This window comes from Strongylocentrotus purpuratus, unplaced genomic scaffold (genome assembly GCF_000002235.5).
Source record: "Strongylocentrotus purpuratus isolate Spur 01 unplaced genomic scaffold, Spur_5.0 spur5_contig_819, whole genome shotgun sequence".
Taxonomy (NCBI): domain Eukaryota; kingdom Metazoa; phylum Echinodermata; class Echinoidea; order Camarodonta; family Strongylocentrotidae; genus Strongylocentrotus; species Strongylocentrotus purpuratus.
This window is the reverse complement of record NW_022145523.1, coordinates 353,934-367,191: the sequence shown is the minus strand read 5'-3', so window position 1 is coordinate 367,191 and position 13,258 is coordinate 353,934. Positions and strand designations below refer to the sequence as shown.

Here is a 13,258-nt window from a genome sequence, read left to right as displayed (position 1 = left end):
CCCCCCCCCCCCCCCCCCCCCCCCCCCCCCCCCCCCCCCCCCCCCCCCCCCCCCCCCCCCCCCCCCCCCCCCCCCCCCCCCCCCCCCCCCCCCCCCCCCCCCCCCCCCCCCCCCCCCCCCCCCCCCCCCCCCCCACCCCCCCCCCCCCCCCCCCCCCCCCCCCCCCCCCCCCCCCCCCCCCCCGTATTTTGAGCGCTGTTATCTACACTAGTTGGCCAGAAGGGATTAGACTTCCCTGCATGGTCACTGACAGGTGGTTATTTCATCAAATTAGCTCTCAATTAACATAAGAAAAAAGGGACCATGGGGTACCAGCGGTCACGGTTAGGCATGGTTTGCTATATAGAGGGCGCAAGTAGCTATAAGTAGTGCAGTGGAGCTTTAATAGTGAAGTCCTGTATAGCACTTGTGTCTAGCAATATGCCACTCGTAGCCCTCCATTATTATTACCCCAGCTTTAGCACAGCTGCCATTACATCACTTGAGCAAGTATGAATTATCTCACCTAAATTTAGTGTGGCAAATGTACATTAATATCTTGCAAAAGGGATCAATGTTACCAATGTGTTCATCACTATCATCAACATCATTTATGACATCACTTTTGCCTTCCTTGTCAATAGTAGTTATTACAATCACTATCCTAAATGAATAGCCTGGTTCAACTTTGTTGCATACTTTTTTAAAGAGTTTGTTCTTACAAATAATGTACTGTATGCAGACTTGATTCCAAGTATTGTAGTTCATTCATTAATAACAGGTTAATAGAATAACTCGTCACTATATGTAGGTCCCAAGGTAATAATCATCCATAAACTTGAATATGTTAGTAAACTGGTCAATTATCATGGAACTTCTTTTATCATTACGCTTGGAATTTGGAACATAAACCATGTTAGCTACTTGGAAGTTCAACCAAATAGGTATCTGTATAGTTCAATCACCTTGTTAAGTCTTTACCCAAGTACTCAAATAGTGCAATGGAATTGGAGAACAATAAGGCTGTGCAGGGTAGTCGAATGCTGGAGTACCCGCACGGTTGACAACGACTCGGGTACGATTTCTCGTACCCGAATATTCGGCCGCAAAAAAAAAAAAAAAAAAAAAAAAAAAAAAAAAAAAAATTAAATGTCCAGGCCGACGCTTACCCGTGCCTGGGTGAGCGGCGGCCGCTGGCATGGTGCCGTCGGTAAAAATGTTTCCCAACTCAAGCACTGTCAAACTCACCACTCAGAAACTGGGACCAAATGTCTGGATTTCTGCTTGGACTTGGAGGAAAATGGATTATTCTGCCATCTTTGGTTTTTAAAACAGCATTGTTCACTGTTATTATTATTATTAAATCGGCGCCTTCAACTGCAACTCAAAGTAAAATTGCATGCGTTTTCGGCGACAGAACTGAGATACTGCTCCAGTGGTATGTATGGTGGTGGCAACAAAAAAAAAATCAAAAAAATCAACAACAAAAAATCAAAATCTTTTTTTTTTTTTTTTAAATTAAAAAAAAACAAAAAACAAAAAAAAAAAACATGGCGTCCGAATACTCGAGTATTCGCTTGTAAGCATGGGAGTGTACTCGGGTACCTCATTACACTGTTGTGCACAGCCTTAGAGAACAATATAGATTAGATAGCTGAGTCATCCGCATTAACCATTCTCTCCATATGCATTGTTCTGTCAATAGCCATTAGGCAGAACTGTTGAATGATAAAACATTCTACCAGACTTCTTGTCAGCTGGGATAGACGTTACCAGATGAGAATCCTCTTAACATACCAAGTGGCATTAGAAGGCATCAGCAGTATTCTATCAGTGATTTGGATTTTAGTCACAGCCCAAGACTATCACCATCAGTTTCATGATCACTCTGAAATCAATACAAAAGTTAACTTCGGAGCCCCATTTCACAAAACTTGTCAACAGTGAAAAATGTTATAAGCTAGTAAAATCCTTGCTTCTGATTGGTTATCAGCAGATTTGTCACTGATTTTTGTCATTTGTCATTAAAAAAAAGGCATTGTGAAGCGGATCCCAGGACCCTTTTTTTTTCCTTACCATATTTCAGGAAACAAGCAGTGCATGCCCTCCATTTGTAAAGATTGAGAACACAGAGCCAGAACTTGCCCCAAGATGGAATGCTCTCAGCACCACCTGCAATCAAAACAATTATCATTGAATAAATAACACTCCCATCTGTAGGTATGGGGAACTCTTTGAATGTCAACTTTACAGCAAAATTAGTGAATTACAGTAGTTTACAGTGACATTTATAAAAGAAAAGTGTAAAAATGACCACATATTATAGGATATTTCACTGCAAGCAGTCAACAATTATTCCTCCATGCAATTCACACTTCGAAACTTTTCACCAGAAGCTTCTTACTGTAAGTGCTGTCAAATTTTGTGAATACAGTGAATACACACTTTATCCAAATTTGGTATAAATTGCTTCCATCATACATTCGTTTCAAGATATCTGTTGGTAGTTTTTAACATTTTTATGACCCTGTGACCTTTGATTTCCAAAATCTAATCAGTTCATTCTTGTCTACTTAGTTTGGTTTCAAACATTAACAAGGGAAACGCTCTCGGCGGTCTCGCCTGCATAACGCAATTCAATATGATAAACCAGAACGTCAATGACGTAGCGCTCATCCGCATCTCGCAACAACAAATATCGTAAATTTTATGTGGTACACTTTTGAACTGGTCAAAAAATAAAAATTTGATACCCTGGAAGGGACATAATTTCATTTCATTTGCATAAAGTACCATAAATAATCAATGGAGCAGAATCTCACAATTCTGTGTAGAAGTTTAGTGTTCCAAATTTAGCTCTGCCAGATAGGCAAACCAAATCAAAATCGGTCAAGAAATGAGGGAAAAGTAGCAATTTTTGTTATTTTTGGAATAAATTTGCATAAATTACCATAATTAATTAATGGAGAACAATTTCAAAATTCTGTGTAGGAATTTTAAAATCCCCCTCCTAGCCCTATCATATGAAACAATCAGAATCAAAATCGGTTGAAAAAAAACGAAGAAGAAGCATTTTGAAAATCTTGATGTTGATGCCACAACAAAGTCTAAGTTTGTTGACCTTAAATCACCTTTGACCTTAACTTAGTGACCTGAAATTCTACTCACAAGATTGGGAAGACTTGATAACCCTATAGTCCAAGTTTCATTGACTAAGAACTTATACTTTCAAAATTATATCAAAAATTCAAAAACTTAACCTTAGGTTAAGTTTTCCATGACGATGCTACAACATAGTCCAAGTCTGTTGACCTGAAATGACCTTTGACCTTGACTTTGTGATCTGAAATTCTACTCACATGATTGGGGATACTTGATTACCCTATAGTCAAATTTTCTTAGACTAAGAACTTATACTTTAAAAATTACATCAAAAACTCAAAAACTTAACCTTAGGTTAAGTTTTTGATGTTGACGCCGCCGCCGCCGCCGCCGTCACCGGAAAAGCGGTGCCTATGTCTCGCTTTTTGCTACGCAGGCGAGACAAAAACTCCCTCATTATTGGTTCGATTTATTTCTAACTTCTGCCATTCTGTTTCTCTTAGTTTTCCGTTTTCATACAAATGAACTTATCACAAGGGTAGGATTGCCAGGAGGGATTAGATCTCCCTGCATGGTCACTGACAGGTGGTTATCTCATCAAATCAGCTCTCAATTAACATAAGAAAAAGGGGATCATGGGAGATCAACGGGCACCGCTTACGCATTGTTGGCTATGTAGGGGGCGCAAGTAGCTACAAGTAGTGCAGTCCTGCTTTAAGGAAATAGTTCAAGGTTTTAATTTCTTTACATCCTCTCCAGTTGTTCCTCATTAATTATTTATAATGGAGATTCTTCAATGTTCCACATGGTGGGGAAATACTGAAGTTATGACCATTCACACAGGCAAATTAAGGGGGCAAAATTCCCCCCCCCCCCACCCACCCCTACCCCACTGATATTCCCATTAGTATAATGAAACTAGACCAGACCTGCCAACCTCTGCAGTTCAAAAAATATATTCTTTAATCCAAAAGTTGTATTTTGAAAATAAACACAGACTGTTACGCGGATCAATGCCTCTTACAGTTTCTACCTTACCTAAAGAAAGAATTTTGTTTATGGATCATTGGTTAAATATGCATGATTTTGTCACGACTGGTGTGTTCCATGAACTAATAAACATCCCCAAATTGCCGATGTGAGATGTTTGTAGGATACTTTACAGGACAGAATGGGCATTTGCCATTGAAAATGGCACACATACACAAAATAAAATTTAAAAAAATTGTTTTTTGTTTTTGTTTTGTTTTGTTTTGTTTTGTTTTGTTTTTTGTTTTTTTGTTTTTTTTGGGGGGGGGGGGGGGGGAATCGTACTGTCGAATTTGCTTCTAAAAAAAGTATGATATACAACTAAATCGTACTGGTTGGCAGGTCTGCTAGACCCAACCAATAATATGAGGCAATGTTTGCTATGAAGGTCAGCCTTGTCTTTCTACAAATAGTATATCTTGTGAAGGCTTGCCTGCTTACCCATCTCTAGAAGAAGTTTCCTTGCTTTCTTGAGATCCTCATCATCCTTTGAGACACCCAGTAGTCTCATCGTCACGTAGTTCATTGCTGTGCCAAACACAGTAGCATGATCCTCAATGTGTCTAAGAATTCAAAATGAAATACAGTGAAACCTGTTTATAAAGATCACTCAAATGAAACATGAAAAGTGGTCTTTATAGGCAGGTAGACCTTATGTACAGGTTTAAAGATGAAGTTGAGTTCTGGTCATGCGATTGCATTGTGAAAGAAACAAAGTGGAATCAATCAGAAAAGGTTGATCATCTAGCATATAAGTATTGGTGTGTACTGCAAGGTTCTAGAATCTAAGAATTCTAGAATTCTAGAATTCTAAAATGATAAGAAATTTGGCCCAGTCTTGGAAAAGTTACAAGCACTGTATGTATATAGGACTACATGAACATGGGGCATAAAAATCTGTCCTGATTGTTATGCTGTTACATGCCATATTTAGAATATTAAGGCGGTGTGATAGTCTACATGAAGAAGGGATGATAAACTTACATATAAGTGAGTTGATTGATTAACTAATTAATCATCTTTTAAACTTAATACCAGCTTTTATTTGTTTACTCTCATATTGAAAATCTAGATCAGTTGAGGTACCTTCAGAAGAAATTTGATCACTATACTTTCTGGACTTCCTCTGCACAGAACAATGGCTTGGTATAATGGAGAAATGAATATTTGGTAAACTTACAAGCCCCAGCCGCCATCAGGGCACTGAACTGATCGAAGGTAACGCACCATCTCCTTCTTGGACGCATCAGGGAGGACTACACCGGTTATGAAACACACGATGACTAAACCTGTAGCGTAAGATAGAAAATGAAAACATGTCTTTGCTTCAATCTATGCACGGTTGTAATATGATACACTGTTAACATCACAGAACTATCACTACTGAAGGGCTTACTTAGAACCATCGGGTCACTGCGTAAGAAACCTTACCCGCCCTTTTTAGAAAACATGCAAAATATGGGGATTAATGTCTTGTGAAATAAACCCCTCTTGCTTTCTCTTTGTGAAAATACTTTACCATCCTGTCATAGTTTCTTTCATAACTATTTCATTACTGGTAATCATTTCTAAAACTTGCTAGCATGTACACCAATATCTTGTTGAAGTATCATTCAAAGGGGACATATTTTACATATTTTCGTGGCAAAAATCAACATTGACTACATGTATTTATATTTTTATATTACTCAGAAATGGAGAACCCCTACTTAAAATACACAGTTTATAATTAAATTATTCATACCCTTACCAACTTTTGTAAATGTTAAAGTATGCGAAAAATTGATATGTCCCAATTTCCCTTTCTTAAGAAGGTGGCGTATTAAAGCTTACATCTAATACAGAGCTGCAAACCTTGTGCGACCAATAAAAGGAATTAAAGCAAAAAAAGGAATTCATTTAAAACAAAACTTACGACCACGCGCGAGACACTTCCAATGCAGGAATCTCCATTCCTCATGCAGTTTTTTCTCATATTAGGACGTTTCATTCTTTTTGAGGATATTTTTCTCTTCTAGTATGTTTTAACCTTTCTATTGAATTTGTGATCAAATCAACATTTTAGGGCAGTTGTTTGACGTGCAGTATGTAAGAAAAAAAGAAAAGAAAAAAAAAAAAAAAAAGAGAAAAATTCCAGGAAAAACGTAATGGTTGGCAGCTCTGCCAATAGTATTCAAGGCCGGCCATAATTCAACCAGTGAAGGATGAAAAATACAAAGAACATCAAATTTACAAGGGGTATGTATAATTCTGTCGTTAACTGTATGAATACCTGGTAGAAGAAAGAGTGGACCACCGTAATCGCCCGCCCAATGACCATCTTCTGTTTGTAGCTTGGAGTAAAACTTCATACCATTCTTAGCAGCTTCTTCAGCAGTCTTAGCTCTGGGTAGTGGTGGGGCTTCATCATCCTATGTTTCAAACACAAAATATGTTATGTAATATGAATACAAGGCTTTATCATCCTATGTTTTAAACACAAAATACATTATGTAATATTCATATTCATATTTAGAAAGTTAAACAAAGATATTACATTTGATTTCATACATAATTCATTTTTTCAAGAAACTATACAAATAAACTTTGCACAAAATAAAATAATTACAAGAATTTCTTAATTTCTGAGGAAATGGGGGGTGGGGGGATCCACTAAAAAGCAGTGCTTGTAGTTTGTGGATCCCCCAGAAAAGAAAAAAAATACAAATGTTTCAAGTTTTGCCTACAAAGACTTAGAAAACACAAGACAATATTTCAAAACAACATACAATTTACAAACACGAAACGAACAAGGAGAAGTAAAACAGATAAGAAGGAAAAGGGAAAAGGGGGAAGGATGAAGAAGCAGGACAAATCATGACCGGAAAAAAAGTAACTTATAATGATAATTTTGGGAAGGTAAGATCATAAGACCAAATAAATATTAAATTAATTGAGCAGATGATGAAGACCTTAATGAAAAATTAAGATGATTACCAACTGTTATAAGATTGTTCTTGTATATTAATATAAGATTTGAGCAAAAATGTTTTTAGATTTTTCTTGAAGGAATTTAGGGATAAGAGTCCTGAATATGAATATAAGAGTCCTCAATTCAATCAGCCATTTTCGTAATGTAATCAAATTTAAAGCGCAAATCTTTGTTAAAAGTGCCTTATTACAACTAAGTTCTTTCACATTTTACAAATAATTGTATTTCAACAGTCAGAATGCGAAATGCATGTATACATTAATTATTGATGGGTTTATTTCTATTACTACACTGTCTACATGTACTTGTAGATGGCTATATAACTCTGTCTTACAAAAAAAAAGCCTTATTGTTTAATTTAAATATCACCTCATGAAATTCCAAATATAATGGGATAACAAAACAATTTCTGATCTAGTAAGGACTGATATACATGTATATCTGCAATAAAAACAAACAATAATACAAAACCTTACGATGTCTAGGCCAAGGGAGAACTTTTCAACAAAATTTTGAGGCCGTCCAGGTTCTTCCCCTTCTGGGTAGTATTGCCAAGTTTGACGACCGTTCGTATTAGTGAGCCGCCATCTTGACAGATCAGTGGCAGGTGTAGTCTTGTATGGACCTCCTCGATTCTTCTTTTCAGACATGACTGGCTCTGTATTGGGTAAAAGATAAAGAGGAAAAACTATTCATTAATCACAATTCTTCACAAATGCTAAAGCAATGACCTTGAGTGACCCCTACACGACCATCGACCTACAATTGTTGAGGAGGTGTAAAGATCCTGTATCCAAGGATAACTTCATCCAAATTGTATCCATCATACAGGTAGGCGACGCTAAACTAAAGTCAATTCACTTTAATTTGTAATAATCTAATGACCCTTTGACATATGGAATCAGGACCCAGTTTCATAAACCTTTTTATCAATGAAACATGTTACAATAACTGTTATGAGGTACCGGTACTGAAACTGTGGCCTCTAATTGGCTGAAAGCTAATTTGTCATAGAATATTAGCATAAATTTGTTATTGATAAAAAATATTATGAAACAGGAAAATTGTGTCTTATTTCTCAAGGGTAAGGTTCTCAAGCTGCTATACCGATCATTAAAACAGAGTAAATAGCGACAGGGTAATTTTTTGTTGAATGCAATAATGCAGACCCATTTCAATCATTTAAGTAAATCACAACATACCTATAGCTGCCCGTATATAACTTACACTGGGTAACTCATATGTGTACAAGTAATGTTAGAACTCCACACATGACTTACATACACTGAGTAAACAGTCTGTTACATAATGTATTAAATTTTCCATTTTTTCCCCCTAATGAACTTCTTGCTATATCAGTGGGGTTAATTGGGACATTGTACAATGCACCCATAGTACTGTCATTACCAGGCACCTCAAGAACTTTGACTCCCTTTTCAGCATAGTTGGGCAAACAAAATTTGATAAGTTATTTGATGATATCATCCAAAGATAATCTAGACATGTTTGCATATGCTGTAATCAATCAAATACTTTTCACTAAATAGGGGCATTGAGGAATAATGAACAACTTAAATTCATTTGTCCCAATTTATGTTTCTTGCAAATGTGACATATTAAAGCTCACATCTAAAAGTATTCATCAAAGACCCAGGGTTCTTGTTAATAGCCGGCAACCGGCTATTTTTTCCGGCTGTAACGGCAATCGTAGCCGGCTGTAAGCCTCTCCAAAAAAAAAAAATAATAATACAAAAATCACATCATATTCGGTCAAGTCGCTATCTCAAATTTCTGTTATCACAAGCTTCACGAAGACACGCTTTCATAGCGCGGGGTTGTGAAAACGGTCGTAAAGAAATGAGATGAAACGTCTCCGAAACGATCGTAAAATAAAACCTTATTAAAATATGGACTTGCGGTGCGGCGCACGCGGGGGCAGAGCTATCTAGTATATGCCCAGTGCGCCAGAGCCAAGCGCAGGCCGGCAAGCTAGCTTACGCAAGAAAAGCGCGCGTTGTGAGCCGAGCTGAGCTAGCTGAGTGAATTTATCTCCGAGATCGCACGCCAGTCGAATTAAAATGGAATCGAAACGGCAGACATCGATGTCTTCCTTCCTTACTACAGGGTTTTAAAAATTCCATGACTTTCCATGACTTTCCAGAGCAGGATAATGTAAATTTCCATGACCATTTTCAATGATGAACATGTCTTAATCTAAAGCGTACAACTATACATCATCGCAATACTAGGAAGCAAATTACAAAACTGTAAGGCGCACCCCTATTTCGAAGATAAAAAAAAAGAAATCTAAAAAAAAATCTGAAAAAAAATCTGGAAAAAAACAACAACATTGTTACTAGACCTAGGTCTAACTTAGTTCACAAGCACTTCAACTGTGCCTTGTATAATGAAAAGTAAAAATATTTTTCGAACACTGAAATAAGACGTGATCTGATCTGGTTAACAAAAAGCCACCAAAAAAAAGCCAACATTGGTCATTTTGTTAACATCAGATCGGCTCTTATTTTAGTGACAGCGTTCGAAAATACTTTCATTTTATTACGAGGCACAGTTGAAGTGCTTGTGAACTAAGTTAGACCCATTTAACAATGTTGTTTTTAAAACTAAAGATGACAGAATTTTCCTCAAAAAAAATGTGGACAGGCTAGTTTTCACGTGGTGATTCGTTATCCCCTGTGTAAGTGAGCTTACATCATACAGGTGAGTGAGCTGGAGACACGGGAGAGCTTCGGCCGGCAAAGTCCTTGTGACAGGGCATAATTTATCGAGACTGAAGAAAAAAAACTGGAAAAAAAAACTCTCTTCCTTTCAAATTTGGAACGTAGTTTAACTTCAAATAGTAGATCCTATTCTTTATTTGCATTATGTAATTCATGTTGAGACACAGAGATTTTTGAAACCACTAAAAAGTAGCATTTGAGGACTCAAATATCCTGTACCTGACTATATAAGGCCCATCCCCGACTTTGGATATTTTGCTGAGGGAAAAAAAAGTGGTGCCTTCATTGCGGACGTTGGGGAAAGCACCAACCACGAGGCTAGGCTAGCTAACTACTGGCTGTATGCTCGCGCTCGCACAATGGACGCCAAATGTATATCAAATGCGATTCAGGGTTGCGATATTCGAGTAAAGAGCAACACAATTTTTAAAGGGGTTCTTAAGAAAACACGAGTGGCTCATGATACATAGTTATTTACATTTAAATTATTGTTTCATGAATATTCTGTGGTAAAACCCCAGGGTAAAACACCTTCATTCAAACTTTTAATCAAAATCAAAGCACAAGCTCGATCAAAAAGTAATCGTACAGCGTGCATGCAGCATTCTTGTATGTACACACACCGGCACCACGCACACCTGTCACTGCAAGTCATTCACGCGCACAAACATCTTGCATACAGTATGAAAGACACAATAGACACGGTACCAGTAGGTCCTAAAGATATTGCGTGTTACGAAAAAGGTCCTGTGAACCACAGATTTTACCAAATGTTTTTTCCTTTGTTCACAAGACAAATTAAATGCCATTTTAACAAACATCTTGAAGAAAAAAAGATTTTCCCTGACTTTCCAGAAGAAATGGATGAATTCCCTGACTTTCCCTGACTTTTTACTTCTGGAAAAAACATTTTTAAATTCCCTGACTTTCCAGAAATTCCCTGACCCGTACGAACCCTGTTACTATTAAGAGTAAGAAGCAACGTACAGGTAAGTTTTTTATTTGAAATGTAAATAATAATGTAGGCTAAATTATAAATAATACCGGTAGTAATAATGAGTGTGAAACTGTGATTGATTTGGCGATGCACGATTCGATAACGTATTCGTAACACCCCCAGACCCCTGTGACAGCTGTCACATACCTGCAAACCATTTACCAATCCAATTTTGTCATATTTTTTTTTATGTGTGTTCCAATTTTTTAAATTTTTTATCGCAAACGATTTTCTTCACTGACAAGGTCCTGTAAACGTCAGTTAACCGTTTTTGCCCAGGACTACCTTGTATCATTATCATGTAATTCAAAATTGTAGATTCATCACAAATATGATTGATTTATCAGAAACAATAATGGAGCATTTTCATTTCATATTGTATATCATATGAAAAGTAAGTTATTCAGCCAAAATATTCATGATCTTTATCATTAAACTATGGCTCATACAGTGTGGTCATATCTTCAAAAATAAGGCTAAGATAGCACCAGAGAGCATCTAAAACCCTAAAGCTTCCAGGGCCCTTGGGCGGGCCCTGGACCCCGGCCGCAAGGGACTTCGCGCTTCGCGCTCGTGATGTGCGCTACGCGCACAGAGATTTTTCTTTTGCAATTTTAGTAGCCTCCTGTAAATCATAAATAGCCTGCTATCAGAAAAATTAACAAGAACCCTGAGACCCTCATTCAACCAGTCCATCTTTCATTCTTGAGTAATGACAAACACCCCCCCCTCCAAAAAAAAAAAAAAAAAAAAAAAAATGTTATAGTCATTTTGTATGTTGGAATAAATCAGAAAGTTGTCCGCAACTACATCACAGAGACGTTTCCGATTAAGCCAATTTGATGAGCCCATACCTTAGTGATTATAACTTTAAAATATTAATAACTAATTTCTCCTTTTAATTTGGTTTGATTTCGTTCAAAATTTCACCAGTCTACTTCTCTGATTTTTCTGCTTTCCAATACTTTGGAGTACATTGCTATGAAGGGAGCACGCACGGAGTTTGCTGAATTTAGCAAACTTCCTGCGCGCTCACCCTTTTAACAGTAACTCACTGCTATTTTCGTAAAGTAATTATCAAATTGGCAACGCAGAAACATTTTTTATTTTTTTGTGTAGATCTGCATGCACTGGGTGTATTTGCATTTCAGGCAGAATCAACATCTCAAACTCTACAAAAGAGGTCAGCGTATTAGAAACTGTAAATCGCATGTTATAGCTCGTCATCAGGAACACATAAATTATAAGCGAATCACTCGATCAATCTTCACATTAAAAAAAAAATCTTGACCAATTCCACAGTGCTTTGTACGAGAAGAAAGACTATCCAACTCCGACTCCGAGGCCGAGGCTGCAGTGTGCAACTGCAAGGTTTGTTGGGTGCAGAAGGGCGATTAAAAACGCATTTTGATTTAATTTTGGCCCTTAATTTTTCAACCTTTGGCCTTAAGTCTGGGTTTTAACTTTTACTCGCCAGCTTCAGCATGAGCGAGCGATGTGTAGGTCTATAGACTAGAGTCTAGTCTATATTTATCATAATTATCTAGATCTACAGTTATGATTCAAGGGTGTTGGGGGTGTGGGGGTGTGGGGGTGTGGGGGTGTGGGGGTGTTGGGGTGCGTAGGGTCACTAGTTTTATTATTTAAAATAAAAGTCAAAAGCCATGGCCATGATTGGCATGAAAAGGTGAACTGAAAAGCATCTAGACGAATTAGAATGATTAGGGGTCTAGACTATAGATCTAGGCCTAGAGAAGTCTACTTAGATTAGACCCTATACTTTTATACTATTATAGGCACCAAGGAGCTAGAAAATATAATAGACTCTAGGAGCAATGTATACCACGAATATCAGATATCTAGATCTATATGGTTAGCAACGTACCTTTTAAATTTTCTTGAAGATGTAAACTGTACACTCGCTTGAGTTACACTTTACAGTTCAAATAGCCTGACCAGACTCGACCTTGCCAGCAGATACACGAGCGATATGCATACAGAACAGCTGTAGATCTAGCTACGTACGGTACTAGCACTGTGTTAGTTCAATATGATATGACCACACACAAGATAGCTTTCGGTCCAATCCCTGGATCCACCGCCGCGGTGCGCTTGCGCTAGCGGTCCCCGCATATCGTACCATATCAACGAACTCGATGTACCATATCCATCGGAACACTTTTGCCAAATTGCTCTTGCGCCCTCTGTAGGGATATGCTCGTGCAGATTACTGTCTTGTTTTTATGTAGGCTATTTTTTGCCAGAGGAAATGTATCATCAGGAACATCTTCCTGGTATCAGTGAACCTTTAACTCCTTGCCGAGACTGATCGTTTTCATTTCATGACATTTTAACGACATTATCTTGTTACATGTATTTTGTGATTCTTGTCAATTTATTTGTAATTTTTCGTTTTTTGGTTTTGTATAATTTTCAAAA

The 13,258-nt window shown here is 37.6% G+C and overlaps 1 protein-coding gene across 1 annotated transcript; it reads right to left on the bottom strand.

Annotated features, from left to right (window-relative positions):
- Nucleotides 1-1,978: 1,978 nt before the first annotated feature.
- Nucleotides 1,979-12,898, bottom strand: LOC115922170 (lanosterol synthase-like). Its single transcript, XM_030980465.1, has 6 exons — nucleotides 12,705-12,898; nucleotides 7,558-7,739; nucleotides 6,383-6,521; nucleotides 5,291-5,399; nucleotides 4,552-4,673; nucleotides 1,979-2,151 (listed from the first exon to the last, which is right to left on the bottom strand). Exons 2-6 carry the CDS (start codon nucleotides 7,729-7,731, stop codon nucleotides 1,994-1,996), a joined length of 702 nt encoding a protein of 233 aa, XP_030836325.1. The 5' UTR covers nucleotides 7,732-7,739; nucleotides 12,705-12,898; the 3' UTR covers nucleotides 1,979-1,993.
- Between the last annotated feature and the right edge of the window lie 360 nt (nucleotides 12,899-13,258).